The sequence below is a fragment of the Mustelus asterias genome, chromosome 12 (genome assembly GCF_964213995.1).
Source record: "Mustelus asterias chromosome 12, sMusAst1.hap1.1, whole genome shotgun sequence".
NCBI classification, from domain to species: Eukaryota; Metazoa; Chordata; class Chondrichthyes; order Carcharhiniformes; family Triakidae; genus Mustelus; species Mustelus asterias.
The window spans coordinates 9,494,286-9,517,302 of NC_135812.1; the positions used below are offsets into that span (position 1 = coordinate 9,494,286).

The 23,017-nt window shown below is 47.2% G+C and overlaps 1 protein-coding gene across 1 annotated transcript in view; it reads right to left on the bottom strand.

Moving 5' to 3' along the window:
* Nucleotides 1-275: 275 nt before the first annotated feature.
* The window catches only part of LOC144501230 (multidrug and toxin extrusion protein 1-like), a 52,707-nt gene continuing 29,965 nt past the window's right edge, over nt 276-23,017 (bottom strand). Inside the window, exons 11-18 of the mRNA XM_078224691.1 lie at nt 20,176-20,243; nt 15,963-16,071; nt 10,601-10,676; nt 10,441-10,510; nt 7,802-7,934; nt 6,411-6,505; nt 3,009-3,090; nt 276-590 (exon numbers count right to left, since the gene is read on the bottom strand). Of these exons, the coding sequence (XP_078080817.1) occupies nt 352-590; nt 3,009-3,090; nt 6,411-6,505; nt 7,802-7,934; nt 10,441-10,510; nt 10,601-10,676; nt 15,963-16,071; nt 20,176-20,243 (872 nt within the window). The 3' untranslated portion in view covers nt 276-351. The remainder of the gene's footprint in view (nt 591-3,008; nt 3,091-6,410; nt 6,506-7,801; nt 7,935-10,440; nt 10,511-10,600; nt 10,677-15,962; nt 16,072-20,175; nt 20,244-23,017) is intronic.

The window sequence follows — 23,017 nt, forward strand, 5'->3', positions numbered from 1 at the left end:
CACACAGACAGTGACCCAAGCCGGGAATCGAACCCGGGTTCCTGGCGCTGTGAGGCAGCAGTGCTAACCACTGTGCCACCGTGCCGCCATCCACTGAAAGGGAAAACAGTGTTTACAAACCAAACAGCTTAACACTATCCAAGTGAAATTTCAGCTCTTTGTAAGATGGATGGAAATCTGTTCCTAACAGTTAATAATTCTTTCTTTATTGTTAATTTGTCAGTTGATTGGAAGTCATTTGTAGCGACAGGTTTTGTGTGAACTTTTCCCTCTTGTTGTCCTTTGGGCACAGTCTTACCGTTCAGGCTGTGGAAAATAATCTTGCTTTGTCTCTACAACATTTACTGGGGTCTACGGGCCCTTTGTGAGAATGAAGTGTATCACCAGTCCAATTGCCAGTATAAGCGGCCCTGAAAGGAAGGCTAAGCCACGGCGAACGATCAGTTGTTTTGTGGACAGGATTTCTCCAACCGTGGTAACTCCAGTGTCCACGATGGAAGACTCATCTGTCACCCGCTCCTTGTTTGTCTCTTGTTCCAATTCACAAACGTTGGGAATTGGATTCACTGCACCATTTACTGTGCCCATATCTGTGAAGGAAAGTCACATTGGAAAGTTGTCAGTACATGATGGTACCAGTTGGTCCAATTGTTCTTCCGAGGGCTAGTGATCAGATCAATGATCTCCTCACATGACCACTAGCCTTTGGAGGTACCACATGATCTATGTACAGATCTGTCCTGTCAAAAGTACGATGATCAACATGAGTTTTTGGACTCTTAGTTTTGGATTATTTCAGTACAGAGATTCTCTACTCATTGTCCACAGAGGGTTAGCTGTGTAGGCCTCCTGACAAAGATTAAGGAGCCATCTCAAAACATCACTTTACAGTAGATTAACTTCATAGAATAGAATCCCTACAGTGCAGAAGGAGGCCATTCAGCCTGTACTGACAACAATCCCACCCTGGCCCTATCCCCGTAACCCCATGTATTTACCCTGATAATCCCCCTGACACTAAGGGGCAATTTAGCACGGCCAATACACCTAACCTGAACATCTTTGGAGTGTGGGAGGAAACCTGAGCACCCAGAAGAAACCCACACAGACACGGGGAGAATGTGCAAACTCCACACAGACAGTGACCCAAGGTCAGAATCGAACCCGGGTCCCTGACGCTGTGAGGCAACCGTGCTAACCACTGTGCCACCGTGCCGCCCACCATGCATACGAATATACTTTGCCTCTTTTCTTTAATTGTTTAGATCTTTATTAACAGCCCAGAGCCTTCCAGGAGATTTCAGAACCCACCAGGAAATACAACTGGGATTTCAGACACTGATAGGCTATCTGATGAAAACCATAACTACTCAACCACATAGTCACAGAGTCAGCAAGGTAACCAAAGATTGGCAAAAAGTCAACAACCAAACCATTGCTGGATTGGGCCATCAATCACTTTGAGCTACAGCTCTGCTGGTCTATATTATTATTGCTTTAGTGATCTCCAACAGGGATTGAACCTTAAACTGTGGGGGTGAGGTGGGGGGGAGTGTGGGGGAGGGTGAGTCAGGGTGGGGTGCTTATCTACATTCTCCCTGTGTCCGGATGGGTTTCCATCGAGTACTCCGGTTTCCTCCCGCATTCTCCCAACATTGACTGGGACAGCCATAGTATTAGAGGGTTGGATGGAGAGAATTTTGTTGAGTGTATTCAGGAGGAATTTCTCATTTCAGTATGTGGATGGCCCGACTAGAGAGGGGGCAAAACTTGACCTCCTCTTGGGAAATAAGGAAGGGCAGGTGACGGAAGTGTTAGTGAGGGATCATTTTGGGACCAGTGACCATAATTCTATTAGTTTTAAGATAGCTATGGAGAATGATAGGTCTGTCCCAAAAGTTAATATTCTAAATTGGGGCAAGGCCAATTTTGATGGTACCATGCAGGAACTTTCAAAAGTTAATTGGGGAAGTCTGTGGGAAGGAAAAGGGATGTCTGGTAAGTGGCATGCTTTCAAAAGTGTATTAACCAGGGTTCAGGGTAAACACATTCCTCTTAGAGTGAAGGGCAAGGCTGGCAGAAGTCGGGAACCCTGGACGACTCTGGATATTGAGGCCCAAGAAGAAGAAAGAGGCACATGACGTGTATAGGCAGCTGGGATCAAGTGAATCTCTTGAAGAGTATAGGGGGTGTAGGAGTAGAGTTAAGAGAGAAATCAGAAGGGCAAAATAGAGACACAAAATTGTTTTGGTAGATAAGGCAAAGGAGAATCCAAAGAGTTTCTATAAATACATAAAAGGCAAAAGAGTAACAAGGGAGAGAGTAGGGGCTCTTAAGGATCAACAAGCTAATCTATGTGCGGATCCACAAGAGATGGGTAAGATCCTAAATGAATATTTCTCATCAGTATTTACTGTTGAGAAAAGCATGGATGTTAGGGAACTTGAGGAAATAAATATTGATGTCTTGAGGAGTGTACATATTACAGAGAAGGAGGTGCTGGAAGTCTTAAAGCGCATCAAGGTAGATACATCTGCTGGACCTGATGAGGTATATGCCAGAATATTGAATACAGGAGTTGGGATGTCTTGTTAAATTGTACAAGACATTGGTAAGGCCACACTTGGAATACTGTGTGCAATTCTGGTCACCCTATTATAGAAAGGACAATGGCAAAAAAACAGAAATGGCCTCTCCCCGCTATCACTGTCAGTTCTCCGAGTGTGAATTAACTTTATTCATTTGTATCCATACACTAATCACGGATCTTTGATTTTAAAATTATTGTTGCTCTATCAATCTCCAGTCAGGATGCGATGCTTAATTACAGCAGATATTCTGATCTCCTGAGCATCTTTGACAGTGGGAATTTTTTGCAGCGCAATTTTGTTTACGAGATAAAATATTACTTGGAATAATTTAATGAAAACGTACAGGAAACGTTTCTCACCCTGGTCGTATTTCCTCATTGGAAAGTGATTTGAAAACTGTGCAACATTCTTTCTTACCTGCTGAGGTTTCCTGGGTTTGGCCATCAGAGGCGCTGTTTGAGGCGTCCACATCTTTGGCCACACCGGCATTCACCAGAGCCTTTCAACAAAGCACAAAATGGTCATCAAAGGCAAAGGATGGGCATATCTGCTGGTTTAATGCAAATTGCACACTTGGCCCACTCCGTGGAACACAAGGCAACATATTGGCTTGGATTTTCACAGCCAGTGGCAAAGCAAGAATACTTTCCACCGACCCAAAACTGCCCACAGAGATGTAGCGATCTCGGGATCTCGCAATCTAGGGATCTAGAGATCTAGTGATCCAGAGATCTAACAATCTAGTGATAGCTGTGGCCGGAATCTCCCTTTCCTTCTTACAGGTTAAATCTGAAGTCAAGGAGGTGTCTTGTCAGTCTCCTTGTCAGAAAGCTGTTGGAGTCAGTTCGTTAGGTAAGTTCAAGAGGGAGCTGGACGTGGCCCTTGCGGCTAAAGGGATCGAGGGGTATGGAGAGAAAGCAGGAGTGTGATACTGAGAGTGCATGATCAGCCATGATCATATTGAATGGTGGTGCAGGCTCGAAGGGCCGAATGGCCTACTCCAGACCTATTTTCTATGTTTCTAGTGATGCCAGCAAGCAGGTAGACCACAAGACCACAAGATATAGGAGCAGAATTAGGCCACTCGGCCCATTGAGTCTGCTCCGCCATTCAATCATGGTTGATATGTTTCTCATCCCCATTCTCCTGCTTTTTCCCCATAACCCCTGATCTCCTTATTAATCAAGAACCTATCTATCTCTGTCTTAAAGACACTCAATGACCTGGCCTCCACAGCCTTCTGCGGCAAAGAGTTCCACAGATTCACCACTCTCTGGCTGAAGAAATTCCTCCTCATCTCAGTTTTAAAGGAGCGTCCCTTCACTCTGAGGTTGTGCCCTCGAGTTCTAGTCTCTCCCACCAGTGGGAACATCCTCTCCATATCCACTCTATCTAGGCCTCTCAGTATTCTGTAAGTTTCAATCAGATCCCCTGTCACCCTTCTAAACTTCATCAAATATAGGCCCAGTATTCCTCAACCACTCCTAATATGCCAGACTCTTCATTCCTGGGATCATTCTTGTGAACCTCCTCTGGACCCTTTCCAAGGCCAGCGCATCCTTCCTTAGATATGGGGTCCAAAACTGCTCACAATACTCCAGATGGGGTCTGACCAGAGCCTTATACAGCCTCAGAAGTACATCCCTGCTCTTGTATTCCAGCCCTCTCAACATGAATGTTCACATAATGAACATAGCGAACCCATCAACTTGATCAATTCACGCACACAGCAACCCAGCAAGTTAAAAGCATTTCAAATCAGTCACTTTCAGATAGCAAAGTAAAGTTTATTTATCAGTGTCACAAGTAGGCTCACATTAACACTACAATGAAGTTACTGTGAAAATCCCCTAGTTGCCACACTCTGGCGCCTGTTCGGTTACACTGATGGAGAGTTTAGCACGGCCAATTCACCTAACCAGCACGTCTTTCGGACTGTGGGAGGAAACCGGAGCACCCGGAGGGAACCCACGCAGACACGGGGAAACAATGTGCAGGGGTTACGGGGAAAAGTCAGGGGGGTGGCACTAGGTCATGATGTTCGTTTGGAGAGCTGGTGTAGACATGATGGGCCAAATGGCCTCCTTAAGCACCGTAATAACTCTGCGATTCTGTTGTCTTGCTGGGGCAGTGGCTCTTTCCAATTCAGAATTGCACTGGAGATTAAAGTTTATTTATTAGTCACAAGTAAGGCTTACATTAACGCTGCAATGAAGTTACTGTGAAATTCCCCGAGTTGCCACACTCCGCGCCTGTTTGGGTCAATGCACCCTAACCAGCACATCTTTCAGAATGTGGGAGGAAACCGGAGCACCCGGAGGAAACCCACGCAGACACGGGGAGAACGTGCAAACTCCGCACATACAGTGACCCAAGCCGGGAATAGAACCCAGATCGCTGGTGCTGAGAGGCAGCAGTGCTAACCACTGTGCCACCATGCCACTGTGATGCTCTGTCAGAGCACCGGTGCAGACTCAATGGGCTGAATAGCCTCTTCTGCACTGTAGGGATTCTATGATTCTAATGCGGTCAAACAGATTAAGTAGCATAAATCCATTCAACACAGGTCAATGGAGAGGTGGTAAGAGCGGGAGAGATTCCTGTAATATAAATTGGAGCCTCTACCATCACTTTCCACAGTTCCGGGCTACAACATGAATGGAAAAGTGTGAGCGCCCACCAGACCTTGGACACCCCCATGGAGCCATTCATTCAGTTGGTTGGATGGCTGGAGTGGACCAGATTGGTGCCAACAGTGTGAGGTTATGCACTTTGGAAGGAGGAATGGAGGCATAGACTATTTTCTAATTGGGAAAATGCTTAGGAAAGCAGAAACACAAAGGGACTTGGGAATCCTTGTTCAAGATTCTCTTAACATTAACGTGCTGGTTCAGTCGGCAGTTAGGAAGGCAAATGCAATGTTAGCATTCATGTCGAGAGGGCTAGAATATAAGAGGAGGGATGTACTTCTGAGGCTGTATCAGACCCCATTTTGAGCATTGTGAGCAGTTTTGGGCCCCGTATCTAAGGAAGGATGTGCTGACCTTGGAAAGGGTCCAGAGGTGGTTCACAAGAATGATCCCTGGAATGAAGAGCTTGTCGTATGAGGAACGGTTGAGGACTCTGGATCTGTACTCGTTGGAGTTTAGAAGGATGAGGGGGGATCTTATTGAAACTTATAGGCTACTGCAAGGCCTGGATAGAGTGGACGTGGAAAGGATGTTTCCATTAATAGGAAAAACTAGAACCAGAGGTCCCAACCTCAGACTAAAGAGACGATCCTTTAAAACAGAGATGAGGAAGAATTTCTTCAGCCAGAGAGTGGTGAATCTGTGGAACTCTTTGCCGCAGAAGGCTGTGGAGGCCAGGTCACTGAGTGTCTTTAAGACGGAGATAGATAGGTTCTTGATTAATAAGGGGATCAGGGGCTTTGGGGAAAAGGCAGGAGAATGGGGATGAGAAAAATATCAGCCATGATTGAATGGCGGAGCAGACTCGATGGGCCGAGTGGCCTAATTCTGCTCCTATGTCTTATGGTCTTTTGGTCAACAGCTTGGAGTTCGGTCCCCGCTCCGCTTGGGGTGCTTTCGGGACTTACCTCTTTGCCCTCCCCGTGGTGGGAGACCGACCTTCAGGTAGAGAACTAAAGACGAAGAGAAAAGTAGTAACTCCCCTGGTGGCCAGATGGAGAATGACTTTGGGAGACGGCATGGTGGACACAGTTACTGTTCATTCTGTCAACTGAGGCGAGAGGAGAGAGCAGGGTGGGAAGAAAAAGAATGATTGGTGCATTAAGTTATGTCTATTGTCTGCTCTTACCTGATTGGATGCTTTGTTCCAGTTGATTCTGAAAATCACCGTGAGAAAGAAGGTTAATTGGACAAACACGCAGCTAAGCATTCCAGACCAGAGACCTACAGAATAACAATGATGCAGTGAGTGTGGAGACCATGCTGTCGGGTTTTCCTTCCACTCCTATTCCTTTAAGGACTAGTTCATCTTTATCAGGTGTCAGCCCGTGCGGAGATATTTGTCAACATTTGGCCTCAGCACCTCTTGGAATTGGGATGTGAAGAATTCAGGAAGGAATCACGCTCCAGATTAATATCTAACAATCCCTATTGGAAATGTGAGAAAGTTGGACAGGACCCTTGACTGGGCTCAGCTCTGATCCTCTCCTCCTGCCAACATTCCCGTGTCTATGGTTACGGATGGGAAATGGCCTTGGGAGCAAGATCCCCTATCTGATGGTACAGAGTGAATAGACACTGGCCCCCAAAATTACACAGGGTTGGTTAGACTCATGTTGCACCCGAGAGACAGAGGTTACACCCAGTTACACTCTTATAGAATCATAGAATCCTACACTGCAAAAGGAGGCTATTCGGCCCATCGAGTCTGCGCCAACCACAATCCCACCCAAGCCCTATCCCCCTAACCCCATGCATTTACCCTAGCCAATCCCCCTGACACTAAGGGGCAATTTAGCATGGCCATTCCACCTAACCCGCACATCTTTGGACTGTGGGAGGAAACCAGAGCACCCGGAGGAAACCCACGCAGACACGGGGAGAATGTGCAAACTCCATCCAGACACTGACCCAAGCTGGGAATCGAACCCGGGTTCCTGGCACTGTGAGGCAGCAGTGCTAACCACTGTGCAACCATGAGAAGTTCACCTTCTTGAGGTGATTTTGAGATGGAATGGTATCTTCAATATGTTAAAGAGAGTGATGAAGGATACGGTGGCACAGTGGTTGGCACTGCTGCCTCACAACGCCAGGGAACCAGGTTCAGTTCCCAGCTTGGGTCACTGTCTGTGTGGAGTTTGCACGTTCTCTCCGTGTCTGCGTGGGTTTCCTCCGGGTGCTCCGGTTTCCTCCAACAGTCCAAAGATGTGCTGGTTAGGTACATTGGCCATGTTAAATTTTCCCTCAGTGTATCCGAACAGGCGCCGGAGTGTGGCGACTCGGGGATTTTCACAGTAACTTCATTACTATATGAATGTAAGCCGACTTGTGACTAATAAATAAACTTTTTTAGTGTCAGGGGACTAGCAGGGTGGGGTTGTGTGAATAGGGCCTGGGTGGGATTGTTGTCAGTGTAGACTCAATGGGCCAAATGGCTTTCTTCTACACTGTAGAGATTCTATGATAATTACTGATAATTTCTGGGAAAGAACAAAAGGAGAAAACTATTTAAATTCCTACCAATTACACCAAGTTCGGCGGCAAACATCAGTGAGATTCCAATGGGAAGCCCAATTAGGTAATATCCAATTAGGTTCCCGATCGCTCCCAGTTTCTGCTTCCCAGCTCCTCTTAACACTCCACCACTTACACTCTGTAGAGTAGACAAACAGAACATATCACAGAGATCACACGACAACTTGATGCAGCTTCTACAGGAAGGAAATTAAACCTGGTGACTCACCACATCCTCCAATGATTCAGAACCAATGGATTACAGTTAGAACACAGTAAGAAGTCTCACAACACCAGGTTAAAGTCCAACAGGTTTATTTGGTAGCAAATACCATAGGCTTTCGGAGCGCTGCTCCTTCGTCAGATGGAGTGGAAATTTCCACTCCATCTGACGAAGGAGCAGCGCTCCGAAAGCTTATGGTATTTGCTACCAAATAAACCTGTTGGACTTTAACCTGGTGTTGTGAGACTTCTTACTGTGTTCACCCCAGTCCAACGCCGGCATCTCCACATCATGGTTACAGTTAGAACACAGACACTGATGTTACGTGGGGAATGTGGCCACATCGCTTTCCTTGTGTTGTAAACATGAGTATTATAAAGTAAAAAAACACATTTCTGAATTAATAACATTAAATCACAAAGCTTCCTTCCCAAAAGGCTGTGGGTGCAGGAGGTGGCGGACTTTTCAAAACTGATAAGATTCTTTGTGCAAAGGGCGGCAAGGATTATGGGTTCAAGGCAAGAACACGGAGTTCAGGTGCAGGTTAGCCGTAATATAGTTAACTGACGGAGCAGACCCAAGGGACTGAATGGTCTCCTCCTGTTCCCATGATCCAAATGTGACTGTTGACTCTGTGCCTGCAATCTCCATTGCAATGGGATAAGAGCAATGTAACGTCACCTTTTCTCCGTGTGATTAAGTTCCACTGTTGCGGGTTCCATGTTTCAATCTGCTCTCGATATCTTTAACCAGACTTCAGTTTTTTAAAAAAGACGATTGAGACTGGAAATACAGTGAGCCCGGAAATGAAACACTTCAAACCATTCCAAGGTAAAAGACAATGAGGTTGATTTCCTCAGGGGCTCCAGGCACTGTACATTGAGTGGTGGCTCATAATAAGAACATAAGAAATAGGAGCAGGAGTAGGCCATCTAGCCCCTCGAGCCTGCCCCGCCATTCAATAAGATCATGGCTGATCTGAAGTGGATCAGTTCCACTTACCCGCCTGATCCCTATAACCCCTAATTCCCTTACCGATCAGGAATCCATCTATCCATCTCTGGGTGCAAAGGTTTCTTATTAATTCCCAATTTAATTAGTCAGTGATTGTCTCATGTTTCTGCCCCTGAGTTCTGGTCCTGACCGCGAAAGACTATCTGGACTATCACACACCTTAATCAGCTTAAAGACCTCCAGCTGTTTGCCATAGAACCATAGAATCCCTGCAGTGCAGAAAGAGGCCATTTGGCCCATCAAGTCAGCACTGACACTCCAAAAGAGCATCACACACCCCGAAAAGCTGCGCATTTGCCACGGCCAATCCACCTAACCTGCACATCTTTGGACACTAAGGGGCAATTTAGCATCATAGAAATCATAGAAACCCTACAGTACAGAAAGAGGCCATTCGGCCCATCGCGTTTGCACCGACCACAATCCCACCCAGGCCTTACCCCCATATCCCTACATATTTACCCACTAATCCCTCTAATCTACGCATCTCAGGACACTAAGGGCAATTTTTTTTTTAGCATGGCCAATCAACCTAACCCACACATCTTTGGACTGCGGGAGGAAACTGGAGCACCCGGAGGAAACCCACGCAGACACGAGGAGAATGTGCAAACTCCACACAGACAGTGACCCAAGCCGGGAATCGAACCCAGGTCACTGGAGCTGTGAAGCAGCAGTGCTAACCACTGTGCTACCATGCCGCCAATCCACCCACGCTCTACCCCCATATCCCTACATATTTACCCACTAATCCCTCTAACCTACGCATCTCAGGACACTAAGGGCAATTTTTTTTTTAGCATAGCCAATCCACCTAACCTGCACATCTTTGGACACTAAGAGGCAATTTAACATGGCCAATCCACCAAAGCAGCACATCTTTGGACTGTGGGAGGAAACCGGAGCACCCGGAGGAAACCCACGCAGACACGAGGAGAATGTGCAAACTCCACACAGACAGTGACCCAAGCCGGGAATCGAACCCAGGTCACTGGAGCTGTGAAGCAGCAGTGCTAACCACTGTGCTACCATGCTGCCAATCCACCCACGCTCTACCCCCATATCCCTACATATTTACCCACTAATCCCTCTAACCTACGCATCTCAGGACACTAAGGGCAATTTTTTTTTTAGCATAGCCAATCCACCTAACCTGCACATCTTTGGAAACTAAGGGGCAATTTAGCACGGCCAATCCACCAAAGCTGCACATCTTTGGACTGTGGGAGGAAACCGGAGCACCTGGAGGAAACCCACGCAGACATGGGGAGAACGTGCAAACTCTATACAGTCAGTGACCCAAGGCTGGAATCGAACCCGGATCCCAGGCGCTGTGAGACAGCAGTGCTAGCCACTGTGCCTCCCAGCCTTCTCTTTTCTAATAATGGACAGATGCTGATATACTCACCGATATGCTATCAAACAGATGAAAAGTAGCAGATAGTGGCATTACTTCTGCAACTAACTGAACAATTTCTCTGGAAAATGAAAAGAGGGATATTAGAGAGCTTTCTCGTGATTCTGAATCCAGTTTGTAAATGTTTGTTTATGAGGTTTTTTTTACTAACTTGTCACTGGTGAAGATATAGCCCACCACATTCCTTACTGCTCCGAGTATCACTGCATTGACTAAGGAAATGCACACTGCGGGAACAAATTCACGTGTGAAAGAATTCTCGGTGGAGCCTGAATCGTTGAATGGTTTCAAGAAGGAGATAGATATATTTCTAATAAAAAAGGGGATACGGGGAACAGGTGGGGAACAGGTGGCTTTGAGACCAGCGAAAGACCAGCCATGATCTAATTGAATGGCGGAGCAGGCTCGAAGGGCTGAATTTGCCGACTTCTGCTCCTAATTCCTCTGATCCTATTCGAAGTTCCAGACAATCTTTCCAAAGAAAGTTGCCCTTCCCAGTTCTATCTTTCCTCTGCTTTTTCCGAAACAGGATCTCCCCTCTGTTTTCCTGGGTATCGATTCCCTGTCTGGTTACAGACTGATGGATCCCATCCTTCCCCTCCTGCTTTCCATAGAACCATAGAATCCCTACAGTGCAGAAGGAGGCCATTTGGCCCATTGAGTCTGCACCAACGCGATGAAAGAGCATCTTACCCAAGCCTAAGCCTCTCCACTCTATCCCCACATTTACCATGGCTAATGCACCTAACCAACACCGAACCTTACACATCTTTGGACACTGTGGGACAATTTAGCATGGTCAATCCACGTAACCTACATATCTTTGGACACTAAGGGACAATTTAGCATGTTCAATCCACCTAACCTACATATGTTTGTACACTGCGGGGCAATTTGGAATGGCCAATCCACCTAACCTACTTATCTTTGGACACTAAGGGGCAATTTGGAATGGCTAATCCACCTAACCTACATATCTTTGGACACTAAGGGGCAATTTGGAATGGCTAATCCACCTAACCTACATATCTTTGGACACTAAGGGGCAATTTGGAATGGCCAATCCACCTAACCTACACATCTTTGGAGTGTGGGAGGAAACCGGAGCACCCGGAGGAAGCCCACACAGACACGGAGAGAACGTGCAAACTCCAGACGGACAGTCACCCAAAGCCAGAATTGAACCCTGGTCCCTGGCGCTGTGAGGCAGCAATGCTAACCACTGTGCCATCATGCCGTCCTTTCCCTTTACTTGTCAAGTTGAGACAGCGAATGTCAACCTATTTTCCTGTGGTGGGAGAGTCATCACCATGAGATGTGGCCGCATCCTCCTTGTCCACACCCACACTCTGGATAAACATCAGGAGCGGGGCCCACGGCCGATTTCTCCCTCCCCCGTCCTGATTGTTGAGGCCGGACTCTAACTGACATTGTGGTGGAGATCGTCTCCCTCAACACCGACACAGATCTGGCATCAAACATGGGATCATCCCAATAAAATAAAAACAGGAAATGCTGGTAAGAAACTGAGCAGACGAGGCGGCCCCGGTGGAAAGAGGAACAGAGGTCAGCCACAGTTCGTCAGAACCTGCAAAAAATTAGATGCGAAAGTGGGCACAGGGGCAGAACTATAGAGAGGAGAGGATAGAATGAAATAGAAGCTGTGTGATAGGGTTGGGAGGGAGGAGTGATAAAATAACGAAAGGAATGATGATGGATAGCAAAATGGCAGTAATCGGGAAAAGAAACAAGATTGGTCTCAAGGAGTTTCATATATTTTTTAATTCATTCGTGGGATGTGGGCGTCGCTGGCTGGCCAGCATTTATTGCCCATCCCTAGTTGCCCTTGAACTGAATGGCTTGCGACATCATTTCAGAGGGGGGCAGTTCAGAGTCAACCACATTGCTGTGGCTCTGGAGTCACACATAGGCCAGACCGGGTAAGGACGGCAGATTTCCTTCCCTAAAGGACATTAGTGAACCAGATGGGTTTTTCCAACAATCGACAATGATTACAACCACTCTGCGGTTTGAAAAATGTGGAGTTACAGTTATGGTCTAGCATTATTGAACTCAATGTTGAGTCCAGATGTCTACTACTAAAGAACAAAGAACAAAGAAAATTACAGCACAGGAACAGGCCCTTCGGCCCTCCAAGCCTGCACCGACCATGCTGCCTGACTTAACTAAAACCCCCTACGCTTCCGGGGACCATATCCCTCTATTCCCATCCTATTCATGTACTTGTCAAGACGCCCCTTAAAAGTCACTACCGTATCTGCTTCCACTACCTCCCCCGGCAACGAGTTCCAGACACCCACCAATCTCTGTAAAAAATCTGCCTCATACATCTCTTTTAAAACTTGCCCCTCGCACCTTAAACCTGTGCCCCCTAGTAATTGGCTCTTCCACTCTGGGAAAAAGCTTCTGACTATCCACTCTGTCCATGCCTCTCATAATCTTGTAGACTTCTATCAGGTCGCCCCTCAACCTCCGTCTAAGGCCCAAATTTTCACAAACCCAGAGGTGGTTCACGTCTTAACCAAACTGACACCAGAGCCCCAAATCCCGACGTCCTGCCACCAGACCCAGCAGCCACTGTGTTCCCATCGGGGAGGAATTGGGTTGGGCTGGGGTTTGCACATCTGTGGTCCATGGAGGTAGCTACACATGTAAAAATGAAGCTGCCTTCAAACAGATGCAGTTTCCATTACTGGGATGTCCAAAATATGACTGGCGGGCTATGGACATTCGAGGAAAAGGTCTAAAACTGCTGGAGTTATTTGGAGAGGTAGGCTACTCATTTGGAGGAATTCAGTCACCCCTTTGGTGGAGTTACGGTGGCCTATGGGAAAGTTAATGTGCCCTTTTGAAGAGGTGAGGTGCCACTTTGGGAGAGTGATTGGGTTGGATTTTATGGCCTCTTTCATCCCGAAACCATAAAATCCCACCCGAGGTCAATGGACCTTTTCATGGTCCACCCCTCGCCTGTTCCGATTCCCGGGGTGGGCAGGACAGTAAGGTTCTAACCATAGTATCCTTTGAGAGAGGGCAGATGCCCTTTGAGATGCATTTTGGGATTGTTAAGAGAAAACACAAATGTACTTTAAAAAGTGGATAAGCTCCGTGGAACTGTCAAACTGTCATGTCATTTAAACGCCCAATCCTTTAAATTTTTTTTGAAAAAAAGCCTATTATCCCTCGCTGTCTGTTGACATAGGCCTATCATCAGAGGATGAGTGCGACATGGTTCAATCAACAACCCATCATTATCACAGCAGGGGGAACTGTAGGTTCATGGTTTGACAGAGATCTCCACGTGATATAGAACCTTTGAAATGGGGCTGTGAATACATGTTTGTTAGGAATTAAGTATTTGAATGAGATATATGTTGTATAAGGGATTATGTACTTGAAGGAATTTAAATGTGTTTGGATGGATTTTTATGAATGAGATTTTTGTTAAATAATGAAGTATGCAATAGATACTTAGAGCTTTATTTTACTTCATCTCACTATGGCTACTGACTTCTGGCCATGGTGGATACCGGATAAGTTGGCATGGAGGATATCAGGGCGAAGAATGGTAGGTGAGGAGTCATGGGTTGGCACTGAGTTGGCATGAAGGTTATAAAGGACCATAAGGATGAGTGTGGTGTCATGGATTAGCACTATATGTATCTAGGGGCTATAAAGGGCCATGGGGTGAGTAGAGTGGCATATGACATGTAGGGGCAAGGTGGGATTGGGTGGAGAGGACAGGTGGTGATTGGGAATGTGAGAGGCTGGGGGGGGGGGGGGTTTGAGGGCTGGGGGCTTTTTTTGTGTTCCTTGTTTCTATTTCACTGTAACTTCATTGCAGTGTTAATGTAAGCCTACTTGTGACTAATAGATAAACGTTTAACTTTACTGTAACTGGGTTGAAGTCCCAGAGCACTGAGGCTGATCTCGACAAGTGATCTTGATCTAGACATTTTTAATTGTTTCATCAACAGCCACAAGCTTAAAAATAGAACACTTGCTGATGATTTCTGCAGTTTGCGACCCCATTTCTGACTCCTCCAGTAATGAAGCGGTCCACAGAAGGATTTGGATAACATCCAGTCTTGGGTTGGCAAATGATGGCGCACATTGGCACCATGTCAGTGCCAGTTTAATCACCCTTCTCAAACAAGGGGCCCGTCTGGTAGGTCCTTGGATCAAAGGGGAACCCCTCCAAATGCCCCACGGGGTCTGTGGGATTGGCCTTCCCCACCTGCAGCCCCCTTCTGTGGGAGACGGAGCCAGGACTGACAACAACTGGAGACGGAACGGGTCTGAAAGCAGGTGAGAGTGGGCAGGGAGAATACAATGAAAGGGCAGGTCTGTGTCAGGGTGGGAGGCAGGAGTGATTAATTGTCCCCTTGGTCTTCAATAGCATGTCCATTGCTGAGTGTCCCATCACCCAACTCCAGAGGAATCAACATTGTTCAGAAACTTAACTAGAGCAGCTAGGTCAACACCTTGGTTATAGGAACTGGACAGAGACTGTGTAATCTGGCCCTTTAAAGCCTCCACACCATCTACCAGGATGCAAAAAGCTGCTAAGGTGACATCCACAATATCTCTACTTCCTGCAACTGCTGCCACAGAGAAGGAGAAGAGTCTCAATGTAGAGGAAGCATCGTTGTCACCGAGTGGCCATTAAATTCAGACACCATCCTGTCTTGATCGTATTTCATCATTCCACCATTGTCCCTGGCTCGGAATCCTGGAATTCCCTGTCTAACACCACAGTGGAAGCACCAGCACCATAAGAACTACAATGAGGAGACCCGCCACTAACATCATCTCAGGGTCACTAGGAAGAGGCAATAAATACAGCATTAAAAACCCCAAACCATGAAGTGTTTAAAAAACTCCAGTGAAAGTGCCCTGTATGTAGACATCAGGCAAGGATGGAATCAGGCACAGTTGTGATAACTCCTGCAGTCAAATAGCCTGGCAACAATTACTGTCTACTGTCGTTCACAAAGAATGACCAATTGGGAATGTTACGGAGGATACTGACACTCAGGGAGATGTATCCCAATGAGGAACAAAAGCCTTCAGGAGGGTTTAAAGGGGAGGAGAGGGGAGAAGAGGGGAGAGAAGGGAATGGGAGGGGAGGAGAGGGGAGGGGAGGGGAGAGAAGGGAATGGGAGGGGAGGAGAGGGGAGGGGAGGGGAGAGAAAGGGAGGGGAGGGAAGGGAGGGAAAGGGAGAGGAGGGGAGGGGAGAGAAGGGAAGGGGAGGAGAGGAGAGGGTAGGGGAGGGGAGGGGAGAGAAAGGGAGGGGAGGGAAGGGAGGGAAGGGGAGAGGAGGGGAGAGGAGGGGAGGGGAGAGGAGGGGAGGGGAGGGGAAGGGAGGGGAGGGAAGGGGAGGAGAGGGAAGGGGAGGGGAGGGGAGTGTGGGGGTAGGCATTTAGAGAGATTGTGGGGATCACATTGTTGGAATAATCAGTTATCGTCAATGAGTTTAAACTATTGGACTCACTTATACAGTACAAAGCAACTTTAGCAGAGTTTATGGCCTGTTCTGGCTTACTGGCTCCCAACGCGTTACCCACATGGACAGTTGCAGCCATACTGTATCCCAGAGCAACCTGCAGGAGAAAGAGTATAAAGGGTTACTGCCTCAAATTAATATGCTGCTGCAAAGTCACTGACCGTCCAATATACCTGTGGGTGGATGTATCACCAATCAGGAAGGCCCGGGATTCAGTCCCTCCTTTCTCCTGAGTTACCTGGGCCAGAATTCTCCGGCCCTTCACGCCCTGCTGCCGCTGCCAGCGAGAATGGAGAATTAGGCGCTCACTGCGGCGGGACCGGAGAATCCCAGCCGCGGGCAAGGTCGGAGAATCCTACCCCTGATCTCCATTGGGAAGTGATTAGTTTTCCAATTAACCTCATTAATCCCCACCCCCACCCCCATCGTCACCCTCTGGGTTCCTGGAAAGAATAAAACTAGCCAAGATCTGTTTCTGATTGTTTTTTATTTATTTGTGGGACATGGGCGTCGCTGACTGGCCAGCGTTGATTGCCCATCCCTCGTTCCCCGAGGGCAGTTGAGAGTCAACCACATTGCTGGGGCTCTGGAGTCACATGTAGGCCAGACCGGGTAAGGATGGTAGATTTCCTTCTCTAAAGGACATTAGTGAACCAGATGGGTTTTTCCGACAATGGTTTCATGGTCATCAGTAGACTTTGAATTCCAGACATTTTCTTTTAAATTGAACTCAAATTCCACCATCTGCCGTGGCGGGATTCGAACCCGGGTCCCCAGAACATTAACTAAGTTTCTGGATTCATAGTCCAGTGATAATACCACTAGGCCCATCGCCTTACTATCTGTTAACAAGATAGCTGTGACATGAATGACAAAAGCATGGGGCGGAATTGTGATTCCCTCCTTTGATCTGAGTGGCATGGTGGCACAGTGGTTTGCACTGCTGCTTCACAGCGCCAGGGACCTGGGTTCGATTCCCAGCTTGGGTCACTGTCTGTGTGGAGTCTGCATGTTCTCCCCGAGTCTGCGTAGGTTTCCTCCGGGTGCTCCGGTTTCCTCCCACACTCCAAAGATGTGCGGTTTAGGTTGATTGGCCAAGCTAAATTGCCCCTTAGTCTCCTGGGATGTGTAGGTTTGAGGGATTAATGGGGATTGGGCCTGGGTGGGATTGTTGTTGGTGCAGACTCGATGGGCTGAATGGCCTCCTTCTGCACTGTAGAAATTCTAGAATCAAATTGCCTTATGATACTGGATATAATCCCATCATAACTTCATCCCTCCCTATCTCTGCAACCTCCTTTGAACTAATAACTTTATACAGTTTCTGCACCCCTCTAATTCCAGTCTCTTGTCCATCATTTCACCATTGGCATCTTTGCCAACAGTTGCGTGGGCCCTAACCTGAAATTCACTGACCTAAGTGTCTCTCTCTGCCTGTCTATCTTTCTGTCTTTTAGGACATTTGCTGCAAAACATTGTTGTCCATGGTTCAATGAGGTTGGGCAGAGGGTCCTGCAGACCAACCGCAATGCCCGCCACCCCCTCAAACCTCACCCCCTCCGGCCATGCCTACCCCACTGTTGTTCACCACCACACAAGGTCTCATCAGAATTCTTGGGAGAAATGATGCTGTGTTTGAAAATGCAATGTCTGGTTCCCAGCTGGAGAGCTTCAGTCTCATCCCAGGCTCCATGTTCAGCTTCTTTGTTTTCAACCCAGAGGAGATTTTGATTTGATTTATTATTGTCACATACAAAGAACAAAGAACAAATAAATTTACAGCACAGGAACAGGCCCTTCGGCCCTCCAAGCCTGCACCGACCATGGGGCCCGACAGAACTAAAACCCCCTACCCTTCCGGGGACCATATCCCTCTATTCCCATCTTATTCATGTATTTGTCCAGACGCCCCTTAAAACACACTATTGTATCAGCTTCCACTACCTCCGCCGGCAGCGAGTTCCAGGCACCCACCACCCTCTGTGTAAAAAACTTGCCTCGTACATCTTTAAACCTTGCGCCTCGCACCTCAAACCTATGCCCCCCTAGTATTTGACTCTTCCACCCTGGGAAAAAGCTTCTGACTATCCACTCTGTTCATGCCCCTCATAATCTTGTAGATTTCTATCAGGTCGCCCCTCAACCTCCGTCGTTCCAGTGAGAACAAACCAAGTTTTTCCAACCTCTCCTCATAGCTAATGCCCTCCATACCAGGCAACATCCTGGTAAATCTTTTCTGTACCCTCTTCAAAGCCTCCACATCCTTCTGGTAGTGTGGCGATCTTCTGGTAGTGTGGGATACAGTGAAAAGTATTGTTTCTTGCGTGCTATATAAACAAAGTACACCATTCATAGAGTATGTAGGAGAGAAGGAAACGAGAGAGTGCAGAGTGTAGTGTTACAGTCATAGCTAGGGTATAGAGAAAGATCAACTTAATGTGAGGTAGATCCATTCAAAAGTCTGACAGAAGCAGAGAAGAAGCTGTTCTTGGTACATGACCTCAGACATTTGTATCTTTTTCCCGACGGAAGGTGGAGGAGAGAATGTCCGGGGTGCATGCTGCGTGATGAGAATGCGATCTCACAATTGGATGTTGTTGAGAATGGCAGCCATTGCCTCATAGTTGTGTCACGAGTATTTTTCATTCATTGCTGGGACATGGGCGTCGCTGGCTGGCCAGCATTTATTGCCCATTCCCAGTTTCCCTTGAGAAGGTGGTGATTAGCTGCCTTCTTGAATCGTTGCAGTCCATGTGTTGTGGGTGGACCCACAGTGCCGTTAGGGAGGGAATTCCAGGATTTTGACCCAGCGACTGCGGAGATATATTTCCAAGTCAGGATGGTGAGTGGCTTGGAGGGGAACTTGCAGGTGGTGGTGTTCCCATGTATCTGCTGCCCTTGTCCTTCTAGATGGAAGCGGTCGTGTGTTTGGAAGGTGCTGTTGAAGGATCTTTGGTGAATTGCTGCAATGCATCTTGTAGATAGTACACACTGCTGCTACTGAACGTCGGTGGTGGAGGGAGTGGATGTTTGTAGATGTGGTGCTAATCAAGTGGGGCTGCTTTGTCCTGGATGGTGTCGAGCTTCTTGAGTGTTGTTGGAGCTGCACCCATCCAGGCAAGTGGGGAGTATTCCATCACACTCCTGACTTGTGCCTTGTAGATGGTGGATAGACTTTGAGGAGTCAGGAGGTGACTTACTCGCTGCAGTATTCCTAGCCTCTGACCTGTTCTTATAGCCACTGTCTTTATTTGGCTAGTCTAGTTGAGTTTCTGGTCAATGGTAATCCCAAGGATGTGCAGGATTCTTGGACCGTCTGTGCAGCCAAAAGTCTCTTGAACTATTCTCATTGGATACCAGCTTCAGTGACTTAGAATCATAGAATCATAGAATCCCGAGAGTGCAGAAGGAGGCCATTCGGCCCATTGAGTCTGCACCGGCCACAATCCCACCCAGGGCCTATCCCCATAACGCCACGTATTTACCCTGCTAATGTCCCTGACACTGAGGGGCAATTTCCCATGGCCAATCCATCTTTGTTGTTTGGGGCGGCACGGTGGCACAGTGGTTAGCACTGCTGCCTCACAATGCCAGGGACCTGGGTTCACTTCCTGATTTGGGTCACAGTCTGTGCGGAGTCTGCACCTTCTCCCCGTGTCTGCGTGGGTTTCCTCTGGGTGCTGCGGTTTCCTCACACAGTCTGAAAGGCATGGGGGTTAGGTTGATTGGCTGTGCTAAATTGTCCCTTAGTGTCCAAAGATGTGTAAATTAGATCAATTATCCATTGTAAATGTGCAGAGTTATGGGGATAGTGTGGGAGTTGAGCCTCGGTAAGAAGCTCTTTCATAGAGTCAGTGCAGACACGATGGGCTGAATGGCCTCCTTCTGCACTGTAGTAATTCTATGATTCTAGCTGAAGAGCTAACATCAGGGCAGCAAAGTGGGAATGCTTCACTTCCTTCTTTGATACATTTTAGTGAGTCTTCGGGGGATTCTTCTAATTAGCAAATAGCCTGGTGCTATTATTGGGATAGTCTGTTTCGTTGAGATTGAAATGAACATTTAAGTTTAACCTTCATTTGATGCCTTCTCCAGAAGCTAAGGGTAATGTTGTTCCCTTTCTGTGTTAAAATTGGTATCCTTTGGTTAAACTTGTATTAGGACTGTGAGTATTGGCCTTGTGCAGAAATTCCATCCTTACCCTGTACGCTACTGTAATAATCTGCAAAACAATGGTCTGGGCTCCAAGTTGAACTTCATTAATTAACCCTGTGAACAGGAAGGGAACAAGCAATAAATTGAAGTTAATTGAAGTCAACAAACATCAAAACAAAAAACGAACATCTTGTGTAGAATTAACCTTTCAATAAAAACGAAGTCAATTTCTACTGCTTCCATTTGGTGGGGGTGAGAATCATAGAATCATACAGTGCTGAAGAGGCCATTTGGTCCATCGGGTCTACCCCGACTCATACCCAGGTTTACCCCGTAACTCTACGCATTTACCCCGCTAATCCCCCTAACCTATGTTAGAATGTAACCAATGATAACATTGGATCTGTGACCAATGGTAACATGCTGTAAGGGTCAGCTGACCCAGTAAACCATGCAACCAATGACAAAATGATGTGGTGGTCTGCTGACCAGCTGACTCACTATCAATAAGAAGCTGCTGGGGTTTGTGGGAGCTTGGAATGGCCCAGGGTGAGGCCTCAAGTGTTGGAGTAATGAAGTTTCTTTATTAAATCTTTTTTCTTTGATGTATAAGATGGAGTAAGTCTTGTTTTATTTTATTGCCTACAATTGAAGGGTTCCTTCTAGTGGATCAACAACCTATATATCTTGGGAGACTAAGGGGAAATTTACATGGTCAAACCACCTAACCCGCACATATTTGGAGGAAACCGGAGCACCCGAAGGAAACCCACTCAGACACGGGGAGAACGTGCAGACTCAGACAGTGACCCAAGGCTGGATCTGAACCCGGGTCCCTGGCACTGTGAGGCAGCAGTGCTAATCACTGTGCCACCGTGCTGCCACCATGCATGCCAACCTCTAATTATCCACCCTGTATCATTTCCACCTCACCCTTAGCACCCCTCTAGAACCTACGCCTGAGAGGGTGGGGAGGTGTCAGGGTTCCAGCTTTCGGCCAAGTGAAGTCACTTCCAGGATGAAATAAGGATGATCTGAAACTTGCTTTCCCTCCAATTTCCTCCTCCCCCCCCCCCCCCAAGGGGGCAGTGTTTGATCTCCAAGTTGCTGTTCCCCAGGGCAGCCTGTGTGGGATCATCAACTCAGCAAATTGCGGAATTAACCCTCACCCCCTGGTGCCACATATTGTAAAAGATAATTTATGTGGGATTTGTGTAATTTATTTATTAGTGTCCCAAGTAGGCTGACATTAACACTGCAATGAAGTTACTGTGAAAATCCCCTAGTCGTCACACTCCGGCGCCTGTTCGGGTACACTGAGGGAGAATTTAGCACGGCCAATGCACCTAACCAGCACGTCTTTCGGGCTGTGGGAGGAAAAACCGGAGCAAACCCACGCAAACATGGGGAGAATGTGCAGACTCTGCACAGACAGTGACCCAAGCCGGGAATCGAACCCGGATCCTGGGCGCTGGGAGGTACCAGTGCTAACCACTGTGCCACCGTGCCACCCTTATATAAATGCTAGGCAGAGTCCAGGATGGACTCCAGAGCAGGAACATGTCCATGGACTGAGACAACATCGAATCATTGATTCTTACAACAGTGAAGAGGTCACTTGCCCCGTTGTATCTGTGCCAGCTCTCCTGTCCAATTCACAAACAGCAAGGGCAAAATTCATAAATTCATGGTGTGTGAAAACTTGCTTCTAATTCTCATTCAGCCATGACTCTCCCATTTTGTATGTACCTTGTAGCCAAGGTCTAGACATAACCATGCCTCTTAACAAATGATTAACTCACTCCCTGTGGAAGGAAGTGCAGTTCCTTCTATACTAAGGCTTCCTGAATACTTGAATTGAAGATTTGCATGAATGGTGCGAATACAAAAGCAGACAGGATACTTTTCAGAAATACCAGTCAGACTAACGGTTCCTGTGGCTTGATTTGCAAACCCTTTCACAGCTGCCGCACTGCCCTCCCTCCCCTGTTCTGCCAGTGACTCCCCACCTTTCCCCCTGTGGTCAACAATAATATAGAATTGAAAATAGAAAACTGCACAAATACAATGTGTCACAACATATGCGAAAGTTCAAATCCTTCCCTTTTTAATCCCATGCTTTGGAGTGGAATAGGACTGAACGCGACTCTCAGTGTCACTTATCCCGGACTGATATACCGACTCTCCGCTGGGTGACTCCAGAGTTCCGTCTTATGTTAACTCCGAGGCTTTTGCGTTGTCAAATAAGATTTTCAAAGCAGGCCAACTTTAGGCCAATGATCCACAAGACTTTTATTGTGTCTCCTACATTATGGCATGGTGACACGGTGGTTAGCACTGCTGCCTCACAGAGCCAGGGTCCCGAGTTCAATTCCGGCCTTGGGTCGCTATCTGTCTGGAGTTTGCACGTTCTCCCCGTGTCTGCGTGGGTTTCCTCCGGGTGCTCCGGTTTCCTCCCACAATCCAAAATGTGTGGGTTAGGTGGATTAGCCATGCTAAATTAACATAAGAACTAGGAGCAGGAGTAGGCCATCTGGCCCCTCGAGCCTGCTCCGCCATTCAATAAGATCGTGGCTGATCTTTTTGTGGACTCAGCTCTACTTACCCACCCGCTCACCATAACCCTTAATTCCTTCACTGTTCAAAAATGTATCTATCCTTGCCTTAAAAACATTCAATGAGGTAATCTCAATTGCTTCACTGGGTAGGGAATTCCACAGATTCACAACCCTTTGTGTGAAGAAGTTCCTCCTCAACTCAGTCCTAAATCTGCTCCCCCTTATTTTGAGGCTATGTCCCCTAGTTCTAGTTTCACCCGCCAGTGGAAACAACTTCCCTGCTTCTATCTTATCTATTCCCTTCATAATTTTATGTTTCTCTAAGATCTC